Source organism: Clavelina lepadiformis, chromosome 4 (assembly GCF_947623445.1).
Source record: "Clavelina lepadiformis chromosome 4, kaClaLepa1.1, whole genome shotgun sequence".
Lineage (NCBI taxonomy): Eukaryota > Metazoa > Chordata > Ascidiacea > Aplousobranchia > Clavelinidae > Clavelina > Clavelina lepadiformis.
Genome location: NC_135243.1, coordinates 10739852 through 10761977, shown reverse-complemented (window position 1 = coordinate 10761977; position 22126 = coordinate 10739852). Strand labels below are relative to the sequence as shown.

The 22126-nt window shown below is 34.0% G+C and overlaps 1 protein-coding gene across 12 annotated transcripts; it reads right to left on the bottom strand.

Annotated features, from left to right (window-relative positions):
- Positions 1-1813: 1813 nt before the first annotated feature.
- LOC143452740 (beta-1,4-galactosyltransferase 6-like) lies at positions 1814-18378 on the bottom strand. 12 transcript variants are annotated; one of them, XM_076953807.1, is made up of 11 exons: positions 14960-16081; positions 12962-13091; positions 11501-11650; positions 6487-6549; positions 5935-6030; positions 5749-5867; positions 5508-5624; positions 4350-4537; positions 3898-4020; positions 3654-3755; positions 1815-3246 (listed from the first exon to the last, which is right to left on the bottom strand). In XM_076953807.1, exons 3-11 carry the CDS (start codon positions 11619-11621, stop codon positions 3099-3101), a joined length of 1077 nt encoding a protein of 358 aa, XP_076809922.1. In that variant the 5' UTR covers positions 11622-11650; positions 12962-13091; positions 14960-16081; the 3' UTR covers positions 1815-3098. The 12 variants fall into 12 exon arrangements, with proteins under 12 accessions (XP_076809926.1, XP_076809922.1, XP_076809923.1 ...); XM_076953808.1 differs by having other exon boundaries at positions 12973-13091; XM_076953806.1 differs by lacking the exon at positions 14960-16081 and adding an exon at positions 14779-14946.
- Between the last annotated feature and the right edge of the window lie 3748 nt (positions 18379-22126).

Below are 22126 nucleotides of genomic sequence, written 5' to 3'. Positions count from 1 at the left end.
AACCACTGTTCTACAGGTAATAAAGGTTCACGTTTTCATAATTGTTGTGTTGTTAAAGCACAAATAAAAATACACTTCAAACCAACGGTTCGTTTTTAAAAACCGTAACAGGAAAAGGCAGGCAATTGCTAGACAAAATATCAAAAAACGCAACCATCTGTAACAATAAACTGCGGTTTGCATTGCTCCATTAGTTATTCAACAATCCAACATGTTAGAACTTAGCCTTAGATTAAACTAGTGCTCCGTTTACGATATTTTAAATCTAGGGAAAAGAACAACTGGCATAAGAACCCAGAAAAGCTTTGTACGATTTTTGCCTATGATGCAAGTAAATTACAAGTGTCACATAACAGCTATATACGCCTATTGTGCCATGAACACGAAATTGGCGTTGGAAATTAACGACAAAAACCGCACACAATACAATAGGAATGTTATCTCCAGCTTTTTTTATAATTTTATATGCTTTTTTTCATGATTGCAACCTTAAAAAGGTCCATGTGAAAAGCTTTCACTATAGTACATTTTGCAAAACCATAAAAGCAGAGAATTTAGCTTCATATTTGGCAAACACATATGGCCAGGGTTGCCATTCCGTCTTTATTTATAATATTTGTGCTTACTTTGAAGGTCTGTGTCTTAAAAATATTTTGTTCCTTTTTTCTAAGAAACGTCCTTATTTTCACTTGCGTCCTTATTTTTGTCCTATTTTTGACATATCGACACCTTTAGTATATAATTTTGTATAAAAAAGATACCAAAATTAAGAACATGTAAATAGTGTCTCGTTTATTTTTTTAGGAACATTGATTACCTTCTCCTGTTGTGCACTGTTTGAGGTAGTATTTGTCTTTCGTTTCCTAGTCTTCTTAATTTTGAGTCCAGACTGCATGATGTCAACCATGCACGTGACGCTTCCAAATAGGCTATACCAGGGATGTCCAACCTTTTATTATAGTGGGCCGCATTTTCATTTGAAATAATTCAATGGGCCGCAGAACCTATTAAATTTCAAGAAAAATGGCTTAATTAGCCTAAGATTCAAAGTTCAACTTCCGCTAGGCTACCCAAGTACTAAACGCGTGCTTTAATTCTTCGAGTCTTATAGTTATATATAATCCTGTTGCTCCCATACAATACTATTACTACGCCCCTAAAAGCTGACTGGTACATTTTAATTTTGCTAAGATTCAAAGTTTAAAATACTACTTTTGGAGTGAAAATGACTAGAGGGCCGCACAAAAATCTCAGGTGGGCCGCAGATTGGACATCCATGGGCTATAACGTCGATATACCTACTGGTGCTTAACCTTTACAAACCTACCGAACATAATTGTATTATCCAATCGTTTGTCGAACCCCCGGAATTGCTGCACAAAGATAAAGCCAGCAGAATTATCGTTTTGTTAATCTGCCTTTCGTTCTTATTTTCTGAAGACACTCTGAGAAATTTGTACTTTTATGTCAGGAAAAAAAACTTTTAATCCCAACCCTTATATCCAAATTACAATCTATTGTATTAGTCCGTATACAAGTAAATACGAGAATAGAGTTTTCAAGACGTGAAGAGCAATTTTTTTGCGGGCTGCAAATTTGGCCGGGGTGAGCAGACCCGTGCTTTAAAGATATCGTGTATCGCCTCTCAATGCTATTCAAAATACGTCACTGCTTGTCATAAGCACGGAGTGGGATATACTCTGAAAAATATATTTTATTTACAATAGATTGATTTTGAAACAAAAAATGAAACCAAAACCATGCTTGTTAATACTATATAATATTTGTTCACGATATAGTCTAACACGTCTGGTCTGAACATAAAAACAAATTTTTTTCATGCTACATTTTCATTTATTATAAAAAACATTGCCTCGTTGTTTGATGAGCACGCCATATGTTGAGATGGTGAAAGTTCCTATCAGACACAAAAGCGGTGCAAATTTTATATTTTTAGGTCTAAAAGTTAGTTTATGGAACAAAATCTGTATTTTTAGGTCGAAAAATTTTGTTTTCATTTAACCCAAGTGTTAACACTTTTATGAAGCAATTCGCTTGCGAAATACTATCACTTCCAGTTGTAGTTGTAAAAAGTTTAGTAAATCTAAAATATTGCATTTGCTTTATAACAAAAATAAGTATTGCATCATTTGCACGTACAAGTAATGAAAAAACGTTTTACCTTGAATAATTCTTTTATCCAAGCTCAAACGGTAACAAATCTTCACCAAGAATAACTCGTGTAATAAACTTTTTAATTCGTGAAGACTGCTAACTTCGCTGTATAATCTGATAACTTTGCATGATACCAAGAAGCTTTGCTTAAATCGTTCATTTTAAATAGGATAAGCGGTAGTACCTATAAAACTACAATAACGTTGATACCTATCATTAAAAATACATAACTAACAACACACACAAAATTATTGCAATGTAACAACCAAAAAAATATTTAAGTTAAAAGTCAGCTTTTTCAGTCCAGTTCACCACTGCCGAATGAAACTGTAGTATGCTTGTCCACGCTAAGCAATGATTGGATAGACTTCTTTCCATAAATGTTATAAAATGATATTCAAAATTTTGACTGTTTTCAAATAATTTTCAAAAATGTATTTCGTGGTCACACACTTGTAACATAAACTAAGTCCTCCGGTAACGAACGTGCTTAGTTATGAAAACAAAGCGTGTCGTAAAATTACACATCGTTTACAATATACTCAAACCATGGATTAAGATGTTAGAACAAAAAATTATGGTTTAAAAACCTATGTTCCTTGCTCTGAAAAACGTGGTCAGGGCAATCATTAAGCGTGATTCCATTTACACATCAACACCACGCCACAAGAATACAATAAATCAAATCAAACCCTTTCCTAAATGCAAAAATATACTACTGATTAATTATCATTACACACCGCACAAAACGTGCAAATTATATACCTGAATATAAACGTGAACTATGCAGCACAAACGAAATACACAATAATACATTGTTAACGCGTTTAACCAATTGCAATTCGTCTGAAGTTGATGAACTCTCAACCTTTTCAAGGTTTGGATCAAAAGCTTGCACTTCTTTTCTTTACACAAAAGCAGAGTTATGTTTTATTCAACATTTTCACTGGTTGTAAGTCCACTGATATATTTGTGAAAAGTTTGTGAGTTTCTATTGTCGCTGGCTGGTAACGCAGTGAGTTTAAGCCATCAATCGAATTTCGTTCAATGGAACTAGTCAACAAGTTGAATCTTTAACACAAAATGCAAACATATTTATGGTGTCACCAATCTGACACACGCATGCAACCATGTGCATGGAATAAGCTTGTACCAAGCTGACATTTATATGCTTTTATTTTATACTTTGATAAAGCTAACATGTAAGTGTCTGCTTTATGCTGCATGATGGGTGTGAAAAATAAATAACTTGCTGCTAAACTTTAATCACTTGACTTATGTTACACATTGGAAAAGTTTTTTTTTATAGACTTTGTCTGAATTTAGATTTTATTCTAGTTTGTCTTCTCTAGTTTCGTTCAAATTCATCGTTCTTCGTGAGTATCCGCTCAAAGAAATGTAGTGCATTTCATATATTAGCTTCACTGTACATTCATAGAACTATACTGTATAATTTAATACATGACAAGATTGGATACCTTCCAAGGTTTTGGCTTTCTTGATGATGGTTTTTTTGCAATGTTGAATACCTGCCTCGTGTTGGAGTTGCACTTGAAACATTGTATCCTAATTTATTAACTCTGTGATGACAAACAGGTTAATTAATCTTATTAGAAAATTGTATTTAAGTATTCCTTTTCAGGATAAAAACTAATACCCTGAAGTTCAGAATTGCCAAATTTGTTACGCAACAGGCAGATGCATTTGCTTATAAACTATTACCTGGCATAGAGATCATCATCTTCCCCACCCCAACCCCAGAACTCATTAGAAAATCCATTGACTTTCTTAAATTGCTCAGTTGTTAATCCAGTTACTCCTCCAAAGAAAGTGGGATATTCCAAACTATGTAAGAAAACTCCCAATAGCACGTTTTGCCTTTTACGTCAAAAAATAACAATACTGCCACTAGAGTAAGTTCAAAATCAAATATTGGCAAATAATTCGATCAAAAAAAACAAAAAAATTCACATTTCATTTTTGTGTTAGATACGAGTCAATACGCTGTTACTCTCATTCCAAACACTGTCGATTTTATTCTATTTTGTGATGGTCAGTGCCAAGAAATTGCGTTAAGGTGTTTTCTTCCAGTGATAATCTTATTCTTCGATGGAATTAATATGGTACAAATTGAAAATACATTTCCATGTACAGTAGTTGAAATAGCTTAGCACCTGTAATCATTTACATCCAACAACACTCTGAACTGTCTTGGCATGTCCGTACAACCGTAGTAATTCCTGTTATTTTCTGGTAAATGGTCTACATCATGAAATATAAAGCAATCATGGTGTTTCATCTTCAGTGCTTCCAGGTAGCCGACATTTAGAAGCATTGCTCTGTTGAAACGTTGATTTCCTTCCTAAGATAAGAAAAAAACACCAACGAAAACACGTTGTTATTAATGAATATGAAATAAGTAAATATGTAATCATAAATTTATGTGAAGTCATAATGTACAAAAAGGGTTTGGTGACACTTAATCACGCGACACTTAATCACACATCTACAGTATCGAAAATTGCAAGTCTACACATGGGAAATGTGAGCAACTGCACGAAGATAAACTAAAATCTCGCTTGACAGATAACGGTCAACTGTGTTTTGCAAGCGCAGTTTCAGTGCCTTAATTGTACCGCTTTGGAATAGAAGGTTGAGTACCAGCATCGTGCAGTTGCTCACATTTCCCATGTGTAGACTAGCAATTTTCGATACTGTAAATGTGTGATTAAATGTTGCGTGATTAACTATCCAAGTGATTATGTGTCGTGTGATTAAATGTCCAAGTGATTATGTGTCGCGTGATTAACTGTCCAAGTGATTAAATGTCGCGTGATTATGTGTCTGTACACCGACAAAAAGGACCAACTAGAAGCATACGAATAAACATAGTGGAAAAGTTTGGTGTCAAATTTTGTGTTACAATAGTTTGGTTGCTTTTAGATTCGGTTATTTTTAACATTTTAATTTAATTTTGGCAAAAACTCAAATGTTGACGACATCTTATTGTTGTGTAGCTATTATGCACCAAAACTTGTGTGATGGCTCTTTCTACGTGATTGTGTTCATGTGCCAGTTGCAAACACATAGTTAGTATCACTAAAAAAGGAATTTGCGAAAATTTTTTCTTAGTGTTAAAGTTGTATGTTTTTTGTTTGAGTAATTTGTAAACAATATTTCATTCATAAAAGAAATGCAAAAATTTATAAACAAACCAGTTCAAAAATTTAAAATATCAGTATATAAAACACAAAACAATAACATAAACGCCATAATTTAATTAACTAAACAGAAAAAGAAATTTGCAAAACAAGCACATAAGGTTAACATACCTGATTGATTACATAAATTGTAAATTTTATGTGTTGGATCATAAGCATGGGGATAAGATGTCGAAGCAGGATGGGCAGATGGTAGTGCCGATTTCGAAAAGGAATAAGGAATCCAACCTAAAGTTTCAAATGTCTGAATTTAGTAACGTTTTTCAGATGCCCCTGCGAAAGTTGAATTTTTAAAATTTTAAACGAATTCAATTCGAAAAGATATTAAATACAAAATAAGCAATAAAATTACATTCCATTTCGGAATACAGTCCTCTGGTGACCAATTGCCTCCGTACTTTACTTTACCGGAAAACTGAAGATTTAATTTATCTAAATTAATTTCATCCACATTTACAGACATCTTTCCGTCTGTAAAAAAGTTAAAAGTAAGTAAATAATTAATGTAGGTAGGTGCAGGTCCAAGTGGTTTTCTTACTCATTTCATAAAATTTTTCTGGACAAGTTTCATTGCTTAATACTCTTAAATTTGCAGGAAAATATGTCTCTTCATTTTCCTCTTGCATTGATGCTCCTAAAAAACAAAAGAAAGCATTTTAAAAATACAAATTAAACACACTTGGAAAATTGATAGAAAAATATCAAAATAAAAATACCTTATGAATTCTTAAATTACATCGCAATCTTATAAAAACATACAGCCACAAACAACTTATCCATGGGTTACATGCTCACATAACACATGCCTGTAGTAATTAATGGTACCACGCTGATGTATGACAATGACACTAAACCAAAAGTTTAAAAATTTCATTTCAAATGTACATAATTCATGAGCTACATGTTACTTCATAGTTAGTTATGTCGTTATATCTTGTTATCTAATGTTTTACTGCAATAATAAGAAATAGAATTATTTTGGAAACTAATGCTATGCCAATAGACTTAACTAAACATTCTCTAAAAACAAAAGTTACAATAAACTGCTTAGAAAAATTTATTTGGTACTTTATTTCATGTAAAATCATACCTTGGTAAACGTAACTTGGCCTCACTTTCAGTTTGCGTTCCAACCAGTAAAGATATGAGTTTGCTTGAAACAAAAATTAGATTGTTAAAAAGTATGTACAAAATTTTCAGCATTACCAAGCATGTTGCATTTGGGCAAACATATGTGGAATTATATAAAAAGACTGCAAATTACACTTTAAAATACCAAGACTTTTATTTATGAACCAACCCTACGATGGCTTTTTTATCAAACATATCATTTTCAGCTATTTACAACAAAATAAGCAGTTTAAATCATTTTCATTCGGACTGAAAACCTTTCGTTTTGAGTCTCAATGGAATGATAACTAAGGATAACAGCTTGGAAAAATTGCGTGTTTGTTGTTGAATACTAGTCATGTGTCCAGTTAAAATATATATATATACATATCTGTTGTAGCACAAGACTTATTACAAAAACTATCATGACACGCATATCATGCATAATACACAGGATTACCAGCAATGACCCTTTATACTAGTCAATCACAACTCATTTTAGGCCATGGACCATTAGAACAAGTTTCAGACTTCGCTGGACCACCAAAATAATGTTCCTTATAATAGAAAGTTTAATTCTTTGCTTAAACGCTTAAGATTATAATGGTGGATTCCAGCTACATGCTGACAGAAAAAGAATCCATAGAACAACATCTAATTTGTTGCTTCTTAAAACTATATTTTGAAACTTAAAACATCAAAAGTTGTCGACAACTTTGCACTAACGTACAAGATAGATTATCCAAACACGCTTTTGACTTAAATTCCAAACTGATATTTAATGAAAATACAAAATGACGTTTATCTTGATTGTGTGTCCCTACCTGATCATCGTATTAATTTACTTCCACGTAATGCGTGCATCATGGTATGAAAATTTTGCAGAATGTATGAAGATCAATCAGAACTTTAAAGTTTACCACTGTATTTATTTCAAAAAAACGTTATTTTGTCATAATTGAAACGTTCAATTAATGGCAGCTATACGTTGAGTTTAATAATGCAATCTGCTTTGTGTATGGACACCTGCACTCATATTTTAAATCAAAGTGTTTAGAGGCTACACTACGCTAATCAAGCAAACATCGTTAGAGTCCTATGGACTCCAAAAAATATTCCATGGTCCATCAGTAGTGGTCCACTGTCTTATACTGTAGGCCTACTTTAAATGTGTAATAATTTATATTCAAGTGATGTTTATATTCATTGTTTCTTTTAACACCTGAAAAACTGCTATCTTATTTCTCAGGGTGTAAGGATCCAAAGCAATTTCAATTGCTAGTCTAGCTCTAGAAAACATTTTAAAAAGAGCTTTTAATATATCTATCGGTGACCATGACATTGCATCCAACGTTACAAACAGAAACAACTTTGGTCATATCACTAAGCCAGTGCTAGATAGCCAAATATGTGACGTGTTTATTTATGATATTTTCCAACACGCATTTACAACTAATGACTATATTTTTGATCCAACACATTCTCTAAACAATACTTCTGCAAAACAGTAGTCTACTTAAAGTTATTTTAGTAGACTATATTTATATCATAACCCATTCAATGTTTTCATCAACATTGCAAATACGAAAACTTACTTCAAATTTAAATCATTTACATATGAAGTGACAGTGACTTTCTCGGTAAGTAGGTAACACGAGCATATGGACAATTAGTTTAGGGAAATGAGCAAACAAAAAGTTTATTTGGGCTATTTATGGTTTGATTGAAGTTAGATTTAGATCTTAACGTAGATTAAGTTAGGTTTGGGTTACTATGTTATAATATTAAGGATATCAAGTTGCAAGAAACTCTTAAAAACAGCTTTAAAAGAGAAACTTTCTCTCATGAAATAGCTCAGTGACAGTCTTTGAAAATACAAACGCAATAAATAGATCCGCATAGGGCAACCAAAGTACCAGTATATCAGTGCAATATATTATCTTTAAGAAGCAAAAGTTGCTATATGTCACGTCATAGAAGGTGAAGTAAGACTTCATACCGAATGTAGGCTACCCGATTTCATATCATTAGCCGGGTCTGGTGCAGATTTGCTCAACCACAGAATGCTTTTGCATACTAAACCCAAACTACTCAAACTTTGACGACACCTGGCTGCGCACTTGTGCACAAGTTCCCAATAGCATATACAACAAAACATATACAGTAATTTCAAAATATTCTAAACCATTCAATCAAATCAATACAGTCGTACCTATATATACGAAATAGTTAACTCAAATCGCTATTGGTCTTACTCCATTCAGTGTTGCTCTTTTCCAACATTTACGATTTCATTCTGTTGATGATGTTATTGGAATAAAAAAACTACTAATGTGAATACACTTCCCATGACTTCCACCATAGGGGAACTTCCCAATTTGGGCAAGTGTGTATGTTTGTATTTGTTCGTTTTGCTCGTTGGTATACACCAGGGGCGGGCAACTTCTTCGGTCGGCGGGCCTGATATGAGAAAATGAAGTACTTGGCGGGCCGGATTCCTGAATAGATTGGAACGCAGCTTTGTCTTATTAATGTTCATGGTCGAAAATGTTTGCTCATAAATGTATGTAGACCCGAACAGAACAAGTAGATTTATGGCCATCTTTCTCAGGTTGGCAAACTTGGACTTATTCAGTGACGCAATACAGGGATTGCGGCAGAATGTGGCCGCAGGACACATTATCATGTAAGACCGGAAACTGTCTGCGGGCCGCTCAAAATCCCGTCGCGGGCCGGATCCGGCCCGCGGGCCGTATGTTGCCCACCCCTGGTATACACTATACTGTTACATTATTTTACAGGGTTAGCAATACGCAGACTAGTGTTGAGCATGAGTGCGCTCAATTTTAAACGCTCTCATTTTTTTAGGAGCAAAACTCTTTTTTCCAAGTATAGGAACGGAACTACGAGCGCGATCCTTTGGACCAGTCATTCGCTTGTAGCTCTTCTTTTTGCACAAATAACGCTGCAAACGCACAAAATGGATACAAATGGATACAAGGGCACGTTCTTGTGTCCATAACAGTACCCGGCTACTTTTCAATTAAATATAAAGCAACAAGATAAGACATTACATTGTTATGATGTGATACCAACATTCTCCGTTACTTTGCTCTTATTTTTCTTTGCCACGTCAACTTTCTGTCACGCTCTGTTTAATAGCATTCTTATTGATGGAAGCTACATTGACAAGACTGGATTTGCTTTGTGATAACTGCGCAACGTACTGTATATTACTGATGACCTTGCCTAGGCCATGGCCCGATGCGAGGGTAAGCGTGAAACCGCCAAACTTGCATAATTAATCAAGCAAAGTTGCTTAAGAATAACCGAACATCAGAGAGACGAATTTCATCCGCACCGTGTTCGTCATCCGCACTAGATTTTTTTCTGTATGGACTAGTGCGTACAGTCTCATAGGTGGAAAAGTACTGGCCTACAACAAAACAAATAATGATATACAAAAACAGTTGCAGTTAGACACAGGTTTTCCAGTACAAATTTGCGACATAAGCGAGTGGTTAAGGCGGTCGCACGGCAATCTTTAGATCCGGGTTCGAACCTCACGCTGTAGACATATCAAAAAAAGTTCTCTCACTACCAAACAGAGTGATACATAGTAACATGGTAACATGAAGGTGCCTGTGGTAAAAGGTGATTGAGGGAAGTAGCTACTGACTACCTTATTCTCGTTAATGCCGTTGGGTCAACACAATTATGAGAACCTTAAACGTCTTATTCCCCGAAGCTTTAAATCAAGTATCGAACTTACTCTTAACTTTATTCATTGTTTCGAATTGCAAAACTCTCAACGGTCAGTTTGCAAATGTATTTCTTTCGACGTGTTGTTCTTGTTGTTAAAACACATTTACCGGTAGTGTATTATTTTTCATTCACACTTTATTTTATTGTTTAATTTATAACTATTACTATTATTATCATTAATTATATTATCATTATTATTTTTATTATTATCATTATTATTATTATTTTTCTTTATCAATATGTAACGTGTTCGTGTTATTATTATCAACTTTATAATTATTATTATTATTTTATAGTTTAATATACTCCATCAGAAGATTTGTACACTATAAAAGTTGATGAAGTGTATGGTAAAACAGCAGTTTAGGTTTTAAACATATGATCCATGAGCAGTGACGGCAGTAGGTGATAAGGCCATTTTCCCGTTTAATTGGTGTGGTCACTTGAAAGTTTAACATTACCCCTGGGTGTTTTCTCCAACAGTTTTCCGAAATTTATAATTCTGCAACTACAGCAGAAAATGCCGTTAATCTTTAAAAGTTACGGTTGCGTCATCTAAATACCGAAAATAATTTTTGGGTTTGAGTTTGTGGGATTTGTTGAGAAATTTGTTTGTCAAAAGTTTGTCAAACTTCATATTACCACAATAAATCCTGAATTTATTGATCATTGTCTATGACCCAGCTGTTTGTCCAGTCATTTTATTTTACTATTTTACTATTTTACTATTTATTACAATCGCATAGGCCGTTAGTGCAAAAAATCTCCATTCCAAAAACAGAAAGCTGCAAATGAAAAATAATAATAATTAATTAACTCAACCATGTAATTGGTTTGTGGGCTTTGCAACATAGATAAAATATTTTTCTGCACGCAGGAATCAGTTTGCAAGAGAGGAAAGACCAAAGGGTATGTAAGACGTACGTGCCAAAAACAAACATCATGTAGTCCACCAAGAGGCGAGTTGCCCGATTTTATTACTGACTAGTTAGGCCTGATTGTGATAGAAATGAGGTCTTACTAAATTGGCGTGACGAGGCGAAAACCGCCGGAATTAAAAAGCGAGGTAAGTTGTTCTAATCCGGTAGCTTTTTCACAACCTTTTTTATCATTAGTTTTTTTTTTAATAACATACATTAACATTGAAAAAATATATGCTTTATCGTAGCAAACGTTTAAGAATGAAGGTGAATATAAAACATGTTGTGCAAGATTCGATAGGCACTTACCTTGGCCAGGTGTGGTGTACGAAAAGTACAACACGTAGCTTGTAATGTAAGTCACAGTCAATAGAAGAACTGTAACTGCTCCTTTTGGCTTCAGAAAATAATTCCGCCCAACCATTTGCATTTTTTGTAGTTTGTTTGGCTAATAACGGTCTAAAATAAACAAAACATATGGCATTGTAAGTTAGTGCATTTCTAACGTTACCATCATTTAACAGTAACCAACTCTTAACTTCCCTTACTTGGACTAATTTGACAACTAATTGGCTATTGTAGCGCCACTTAACCGGCTTATTTTTTGTTTCGCTATAATTAATCAGTCAAGTTTTCTAATAATGTAATCAAATCTGTGTTGCGTAAGAAACGTATAGCCTATACGTACGTCATAACGAGTCTTGTATAACATTTCCGCCCAACGTCTATCTTGGAAAATATGGATTTAACAACTTAAGTTTGCTATTACAACTGGATTAAACAGAAAAAGCACCTCCGTATTAACAACGATGAGCAACCTACTGTGTTTGAAGATCAGCCTATTACGTTCTTGGCTACGGTCATTGTTTTATAACCACACTGGAGCTTTCATAGTGCTACTGAATTTAATACTAAACACCAAAGTGCTAATGCCATATTTCGACATCTCCAGCAACACAGACTGCGTAAATGGTTAAAGCAGCAGTATCAAGTTAACCTTTTTTGTTAAGACTTGGTTGGTTAACCAGCTCATTTTATTTACAGTAGTGCTGATTTAAAGTTAACTGGTTTTTGAACGATATTGTCATCAATTTGGTTTTTGCATTTTTGTATATAGCTCAGCCATAAAATGACAAATTTTAATGATTTTAGGAAAATACATAGCGAATGTTTCTTGAGTTAATCAAAATTTACTGATGGTTTCAAAAATGCTTTCAAAAAAAGAACCACAGAACACAACACGGCTGGTATTCGAAAAAATACGGTAGATAACTTTTTTGTGAAGTTTACAAACCATATTTCGGATTGCGAAGTTAATGTTCACATTTCTGAAAAACTGAGCAATGCCGATTCCTCAGCGTTAACATAACTCGAGGGATCACAGCAACTCCGGCGTTAAGCAAACACCATCGGTGCAATACCATCGCTCATTAACATGATAAAGGAGTAAAATAAAAAGCCGACATTAGCCATATGCCCTGTTGGTGCGGATGAAAAGCATAAATAGATAATGCGAAAGGTAAGTCGATTCTGCCTGACCCGAGCTATTTTGTTTTAGTCGTTTCTTTCCTTTGGAAAGCCATGCGTGACAAAGTATACCCTAATATACTACGCAGCTATAATACTGAATCATGCACACGTAAAAAGCATTTACGAAACCGGAGAAGTTTTACGCTCAAGCTAAAATATCAAAATTATTTAATTAATTGCTTGCTATTATGTAGGCCTACTAAGAATGGTAGTACATGTGGAAAAGTGATCAATACATACATATAAATGACCTTTATTTTATTCAGGTTATGTTTTTTCGTAGAAATCGATTTCGCCGCTTATCGTATTAGTAAAGTCGCCTGATACAGTCAATCATATGCCATGGACTTATCTGCAAATACTCAGAAATCTGAAACATATGAAGTTATCTGTTTTATTGAAGATTATAGGTTTTGAATATTCCTGTTTACATTTTACACAAATAAATCATGTCATTTGCATTGCGATATGTTTTGCTTGACTATGGCGACATTTACAAAATCGATATTAAATCTCTTTAAACCTAAGTCTATTTATTAGCGGTACTTGACCCTATTCAGAATTTGATTTACAGTTATCTACGAGAAGCTGAAACTCCACCAGAATATACGCGATCAATGAGCAAATGTGCGAAAGAAGAAAGAAACTTCTCCAACTTTTTGTAGAATACGAAACAAGCCAATCTGGTGTAACCCACAACCAAAATCATTCACAAGCAGTGTAAAAAAATAACTTGTAAGAAAACAGTGTAAGAAAAACTATCTGCATTATATTATGACGGGGACCGTTCACAATGCATCGTTTGTTGCGATAAACAACTAAACCGAATATTTGCAATCATTATTGTTGTGTAAAATATATACAGTTGCACGAAGAGGCAGATACTTTGGCCTACTTCTAGATTAGAACACAGAGTAATATTATTAACTAACAAATAATTTCAAAAATTAAGTTTTTATAGCGATCTCGATATACTACGAGTCTTATACTCATTCCACTGACTGTAGATTTTACTCCAACATATTAAATTTTGCTTTCTTAATGATTTCTTTCTTTGGTGGAGTTACAACGAGATCCGATTTTACATCTATTACGAGAAGCTATTCCTATACTGTCGTCTTATTTACCTATTCCCAGTGGTCTCACCAGAATTCGTCCGCAAGCTTTAACACGCAGTATAATGTCAACAGCGTTATGTCGTCAACGTCGTCGACCACTTATCAATACTCATCGATTAATTGGCAACAATTCGTACGCGTTCGTTCAGTGCAGTGACACCTGGTTGATGTCTTACAAAGACTGCGTGTGCTTTTAAATTTTTATTTTTCTTGCATAATCTAATACGCCTATCGTTTATATACGTTCTTGGTTTTCTGGTGTATGTCCCAGTAATATACATTGTAAAATAGTCAATCGAACTTTGAAAGAAAAATAAAACCACAATTTGAAATCTTATTTAAATAAATGTTTATCACATGAAATATTTATAAGAGAAAAACTCAAATCACACCATCACCAGTTTAAGAGTTAAGCAATTTAATCAAAACAATTATACGGTAAATGAAAATCAAGAAACAATTTTTAGTATTTTACGTAAAAATGTGAAATTTATGGATAATATTGTATAATATCTTAACTTAAAAACCTGTCTTAGCTTGTCTTTATGGGTACATTTCGACTGACTAAGTTGTTTTGTTTGCGAAACGATTTTGCACTTTTGTCGTAAACAAGCTTTCGTGTTTTACACAAAAAAAGATGCATAATTTGTAAAAAAATAGTTTTAACAAGGTCTATCGAAATTTCCATATCCTACATCTACATTATCATTATCCTACATTATCCTACAGCTACATCCAAACCTCATCATGTAAGATGAAGACTGCTACTTTGCAATGATATTTTTGGCAAAAAGTGCTTTATAGCGATAACTCGAAAATAAAACATTACAGTGATACAAAATCAGGAAATACAGTTAGCTTAATATGAATTACAAATCTATTTTTATAACAAAATACTAAGGGTGGTATAGTCACATGGTATTATAGCTTAGTTTTCACCTTCGTAATTTTGCTTCAGCAATTTGTCATGGTTAACACGCTCTACAAAGTTCTCAGTTTATGTAAAACTGTTTAAGATCCAGACTAGCGCAAAATTTGTTATCAATTATTACCTATTCATTATAGATAAGCAATTTTATTTTCGAATACGCTGCAAAATAAGTAACACAGTCGTACTTACTTGCTTAATTAGCACCTTCCGCCCTTCTCGGGGCATCGGGCAATTGAACTAAGTTGTAGGTAATAAACTTCATCTGCGTATAAGTAACTACAAAAAAATGAGTAGAAAATTCCTGTATTGAATAAGTAGGACTAATCGGGTAAGCAACTATACGCCATCTCCAGCCACAACTTTTCACATTACTGTATAAAATCAAAAATTGTCAATATACGCTTGATCAAATTCGCAATCACAAAAAGTTGCTTCTATATATATATATATGTCACAATGTCGTGATATGTATAGGGAAGAACATATAGTGGACAAAAAGTGAAAATCGTTGAATAAATGTAAGGTATAGTCGTATGTAGAAAGTGATCTGCGACTTGGCCGGGTGAGAAGGAAACGGGTACGTGTTAAACGTTATTCTGAAAAAAAAATTCCTGTTCATAATTAATAATAGACCGCCGCGATATTACATTTATAAACAGTTTGAGAAACCATAAGCATAGTTTGCATAGCAAGCTAAAGCGTAAGAACAAATATTTGAATGTGTGGGTAGCAGTTCGGTATGGGGTATAGACAGTCTTATCTCTGGTTATCAGAACTGGAAATTTAGGAGGGTGTCCTAAGTAAAGTCTCGTTGATGCCCGGAGACAAAGTCCCGTTTTGTTCTTGCCCGGAGATACCGCAATGACAGTCTACCGAGTGATTTGGCAACTCTTGATTACTAATTACACTGCAATATAGCCTGTTTCATTTAAAGCGCTTTCTCGTAGGTTACATGTCTACTCTTCTGTTGGCCGTCACTTCATCTATATAACACTTGACAACAAGAAAGGCATGACGCCAAAATATAGCCTACGCAAACACACTGAGATAGAAAAGCCAATTGGCCAAATACGTTAGATGAAAGGGATAGAAGCAATGTAGGGGTGTAGGCCTACGGTCATGATGCTTTGAATTAAAACAAAAACACTATAGGGTGGATCGGCCTAGATCGCAATAACATTCATTCATCATAAAGTTTCACAAGTATAATTAGCGCCAAAAGTAATAATTGAGACATTGTTTTAATGCCTCTTTGAGACTAGACTTGACTCCACATCGTCAGCGTAACTCAGCTTCATCAGAGTTTTTTGTTTTGTATGTGTTCAAATACAGACTGATATTCAAATTACTAATTTGTAAACGCAATCATCAACATATTAACTTCTTAAAAATACAAAATCAACAGGAGAATAAAATCATAAATACTGGAATAAGATTATTATAGTTTAATACTAAGATCATTATAGTTTAATACTTGGTTAAGTATGGGTAATATACGAGTATTTCATGAAATTATTAGGGTTGAGGTGTGTCGAAAACCAACAGAATAAAGTTGGTTATAGGTTACTGAATCCATGACTGCTTGTTCATTTACTTACTCGTTATCGGTAATACAGTATCTTCATCTACAAATACGCAAACGAGTATCCGAGTAGGTCATATAACTAACATCATCTGAAAATAAGTAGCAGACTGAAAACACATAACTAATTTTACGTTTTGAATAAGTAACCAGGGACCTGCAGGTAATTGATTTCACCCCGGTTAGAAAACCATGGTGTCAAGAAACATTGAATTTTGTGAATCTGAATTAAATTTAAGAAAATACTAATAGGCTACATAGTTTCGATGTATATGAACTCGGGTCAAGCGAGAGTAAACAATGTCGAAAGATCGATCTTCTACTGATTAGTTTTGTAACAGGCGATCACCGCAAGATTCTGAACGAAAAAACAGGCTCAACGCAAAGAGACAGATATAATTGCTATAGAACTATTTGAAGTAAATTTGGGCAGCAATTTAGAAAGCAGAGCAGGCATATAGTCGTTGCACAACGTAAAATCTTAATTTTGTTCGAATGCCGGATTGCCATCGATGGTATAATATCGTATTGGCAGTTCATTCGAACAAGTTCAGAGTTGCATTTGTATATTTTAGTAAGACTTTCAGCTTTCAAGGTACTGTAAAATACCAATTGGCAGTGAACAGTTACCACTATATATTTGCTTCAAGTAAAGATTTTCCAAATGGCTATTTGAGATTCAATCGGCCACCATATGAAATAAATTCTAGATAACCTAAACACTGAAACGTTTTAATTCTCATACGATTAAAAGTAATCTTTTAACATCAGTAACGTCTGCAATTTTAAAGAGAACTTAGAGGTTTTGGTGGTTTCAATTGGTAAATATACACGTAAAGAATTGTAAAAATGTACACCCAAGCAACACGGCAATTGGTATTTTGAAATAGAATCACGGCAATCACATAATAATCGATGATATCAATATAATCTATCAGTCATCTTCAAGTTAGTTTAAAACATCTTTATTACCTAAGACAATAAGCTCTTTATCTAGCTCTGTTCCTTCAACTAACGTATATTTAAAAAAAAAATTGAATACCATTTTATACACGATTTAAAAATTTTGTCCTGCCTGGTAACCAACTAGGGTCCTTTAATCCTTATACCCTAAACTACAAAGCTGGAATAATTGTACCCTTGTAAGTTGAAGTTGTAGTGCGGCAGTTTCTTTAACTTCGTTTAACAGTATTCCCTACATTAATACAAATCCTCAAACTGTACCAAGCATGGAGTAAGTTATATCAATTTTACATGCAACCTCTTGCGTGGTATGATTGTATAAGCGTTTTTGCGCCATCTTTTGATAAGCCTGCACGGAATTGACAATGATGTTATCAAGCATCTGTGGTTAGCTAAGCTTGTTTGTCGTGTTGTTTTCTCAAAAACTAAATTCTAAAACAGTTTTATTAGTATCAAACTTGTTCTGTTTCAAACTATGTATGCACTGCTATTATAATTTGACAATTTACATCGCTCCAAAAATATATCAAGCAGAAGTAGACCGATATATCGATATATAATTGATATACTGTATTAACAATAAAATAATACCATAAACACACTATCTTCATTGCCTAACTTCCTATCTAACGTTAGCGTCATGTCACACGACGAGGAAAAACCAAAAGGACCAAATTACCTACTTCAGTGAATCACACTATAGTCAAACAACTTAAAAAATTATAATTACACATAGGGATTGTATTGCATTTCGAATCTGTTAAACGAATTTTCTCTGTCTTTCCAGCATCCTAACTTTCTTTAGGTTGTCTGTATGACTAGCAGATTTCGGCAAACTTGAAGTCAGTTTTCATTATTCCCTACCAAGCTAGCGTGTTAAGCAACCAGCAGTTATATCCCAAGCAGCTCGGGTGGTTTCGGTGGTTCGGGTTGTTCTTCTGTAAATTTCGATGTTGATAACCGGAGTTGTAAAGCATATTGCGTCAATTAACACCAAGAGCGGAAGGAAATTATACTGCATTTAGTGGAAGGAGGATCCTCATAATTACCAACATTTCACAAAAAGGTCTATTCCTTTTTAACATTCTATGATATACAGTGACAAGCAAAAGAAAACCATTACTCTCATTGCCTTTTTATGTTATTTTACAGTTACCAGTATAAACACACAGGTTGTTTGCACAAAAGTCTTTACTTAAAAAAGGCTGCCACTAGTACACCGGAAAAATTGTACGTTTGAGGCTGTTTTTAACAGTTTCTGGTTAACCTAATGAAACTGTTATAACATAGCAGCCTAAACCTAACCTAAATCTAGCTTTTAACCTATCTCTAACTTCAATGAAACATTAACTAGCCAAAGTCAACTTTTTGCATTCAGATTCTCCAAATCACCTATCTTTAACAACGGGAGGCATGACCCATTTTCGGTGAAATAGAGGTTTTCATTTTCAAAACAGAAAACTGCAAATGAAAAATAGTAGCCTAATACTTATTGACGTCGCCCATGTAGTTGGTATGTAGGTTTTAAAACATGGACAAGTTAACTACAATTACAGTTCCGAATATAAGTTTAGTTAAAGATTGCATGCAATTTCAAGAATGTGTTTGGTTGTAGTTGAAGCATGCAATTAATCTATGGTTTTTAGATACAGAAATCCATGACTTGGAAATATGGCGTAGGCTATAGCTCATAAAATCAGCGCACGAGCTGTACGCCATACCAATCACTTTATGTAACTCATATCCAAAATTGGCTAGTATAGCCTTACAGGCTATACTGTTATTTATTTAACCTTGAAAGCGATATATATTATACTTTTATTGTTATAATAATAACCTTCGGTCTACCGTGATTAACGCGGTTGAGTTATCAATATTTTCGCCATGGAAGAATTCAGGCACCATTTTCGCATTGGACAATATTTCCTTTTAGTTAATAATGACTGGAATCATCCAACAAACGTGTTTATTGACAACAACTGTCAACAGTTGCCCATAAAAAATTTGTCACTGAGCCCCGGTTACTGGGGCCATTGTCCGAGAATAAAATATATTTATGTAAGTAATATAACAGCATTTCTGCGTTGACCTCATTCATCAACATCGTTACGCGCTTGCAATCAACAAAGGCAAATGAACTAGTCGTTTTATGTAATGCGTTTAAAAAACATTACAACGCACAAAACATATACTAAGACACATTGTTCACCATATCTAGACTATAGGTATGTGTTGATCAAACTCACAATGATATTGTCAGACGTTTTTTTACATGTAGGCTATGTGTAGTAACTTGGAATTGTATGAGTTGTTTTGATAAGTTGCCGGTTATAAAGTTATGTTTTTTTTATTATAAATTTAAACAACGGCTTTTGGTGATTCTCCCAGAACTACCACCCATACCTTCAAATTGTTGAATAGTCCCATTTGTTTATATAAAAAACCTTGGGTGTGAAAAGTCTAACAAACGGCAACTTAGCCTTTAATCCTTTTAAGTTTGGGCACAAACTGGGCACCAAAAATGTTTTTATATGGAGTTGCTTAATGTATGAAAAGTCGTACCCATGCTGTAGTCTTCGTAGTATTACTGAGGACGAAAGTTCCTCACCGAACATGTACCTCTAATGCTGTAAGTAACTTATGAGAATATATATTCTTCACTTTTTTATTATTTCAAAATGTCATATAGGCCGACTATGCTAGCTATGCTAATACATTGCCAGAACTAATTGCAAAAACGATAATAACTTGAAATTCATCGAGTTGACATTGGTTATATCAGTACACTTATATTTCTCTTTAATATTTTTTCTGAAAACACTCACTCGACGATATTTTGAAAATGTGATGAGCTAAAGAAAAACTAAAGGCAGATTCGGAATCAGAGCAAAAAATAAATCTCAAATAATATACTTGCGTTCTCGTTTAAACAAGAAGTGAAATTTTGTTGCCCTGTGAATAATTATTGCAGTTGTTATAAAAGTCCCCAGGTTGGCCTATATTTCAATTCAAAATTCTCAGGTAGGTCAAAAAGAGAATGCGGTAGTAAACCTATTATGCAAACGTGGGCCGGTTTGGATTCTTGCAAGAACACAAAAGGTAATGTTCCATTTCAATCCGACATTCACTAATTTATTCTGCTCAATCTTAAAAACGTTTTCCTACTCAACATGCTAAAAATGCCTTTGTGCTGTAGCCAATAGTTAAGCCACTTTGCAAAACATAATTCTATAAATGGCCTGACAGACTATATGCTTAATCAAACGAATGATACAGTGTCAATACAGTTGGCTAAAAGGCTATTTGTAATTTGTTTAGCAAATTATGTTTTTAACTAATTTTTTTATGTACGTACTTTTTATTTACGTAATTTTTCTTTTTCATTACCTTCTTATGTAGCTTTAGTTCTAAAATCTGTTGGAGTTGTTTCAAAAATCGTTGGGTCATAGTGCCAGTGAAATATTTCTTGTATTGCTCACTTTGCAAAAGAAACAAAATAAAAAATAGAAGGCCGACTTGTTTTAATATACCGATGTATGGAGCTATGAATACCTCCACTGGAGCGGCAATAAATAAAGCGACAATAAAGTTTTTATGGGTCGTTTTTAAAGAATTATCTGCTGACAGTTTGGGACTCAATATGCCGTTGAGAGGGAGGCATAAATGGTCAGGATAAAATATGCTAAGAATTTTTACATCACGTCGCAACACCATCACCGTCCTCATTTAGCCTACATCTCACAATCATAGGCCTACATACCGTCATCATTTACATCACCGCAGCACACACTCTTTTTCAAACTAGTATTCTTTTAATATTAATAAAGTAAACATCGTTGCTCTAAGTCCAAGCTCAAATTATACGCGCTACAGAAAATGTAAGTCGTTAGCCTATTTCCGGTAGAAATTTAACAAAAGGGTAGCTTATATCGAGTTATGAACAATAAATTTCGAAACGCGTTGAATATCCGCCAAAACTGATGTTCCTGAATTTTATTGGTGCATACGTACGATGATGTAATCGTCCAGTTGTTGGCTGCGGACACTGGTTGAAATGAAATAATACAAACTAAAAACATTTTTATAAAAAAACAATAGCCAACAGCAACAGCAAATTTTCTAAACACCTTTAGTGTCAGATTATAAACGAATATGGATTTTAGCTTAATGTATTCTTATATAGCTAAGACCTAGCCTACATAGCATACTGTAGGAGCCCAATCGTCAAAAAACTATTTTTCTAAGAAGTAGCCTATTAGGCCTACTTGCAATATTGCTACGATCAAAGTTTTGTCAGCCATTTACAAATAAAGAAATTATTAACAATTTCATACATCGCACAAAATACTGCGTAGTTCACCATATGTGACTGCAAGAGCTACAATGAAGCGCACCCTCCGATTTTAATGAATGCGATACAGATCTTGGTAGAGCAAAATTGAGCTCGAATTCTATCTTACATGTACGATCTATTCTACAGTATAAACAAGTGTTGCTCTACTTCTTTTAAGCAATCGCCTCTTTAGCGTCCATTGACCCCTAAATTGACACCACTCGTAGTAAGTCTACTCTAATTTTGTGAGAAATTATTATTATTTTTATGGAGATCATGTTTTCTGACACGGTAAACTCCCCCAAATGCTGTTTATAGCAAAACAAACACATTTCAAATCACGCAATCACAAATACACCACTATCACAGTGACGCCATTGTCGTGGTCCAGGTTGTATCAATGCGCACTTGTACACGAAACCATACATTTTAATATAATAAGCCACGAAAGTTGTCAAGGTCAACGTAACCTAAACTA

Coding starts and splice junctions, on each gene's coding strand:
- LOC143452740 (XM_076953810.1), bottom strand. CDS start 11,621: ATGCAAATGGTTGGGCGGAATTATTTTCTGAAGCCAAAAGGAGCAGTT. Junction 3,756..3,897: donor GATGATGATCTCTATGCCAG/GTAATAGTTTAT, acceptor TTGTCATCACAG/AGTTAATAAATTAGGATACA. Junction 3,247..3,653: donor GAAAGCCAAAACCTTGGAAG/GTATCCAATCTT, acceptor TTTGTGTTAAAG/ATTCAACTTGTTGACTAGTT.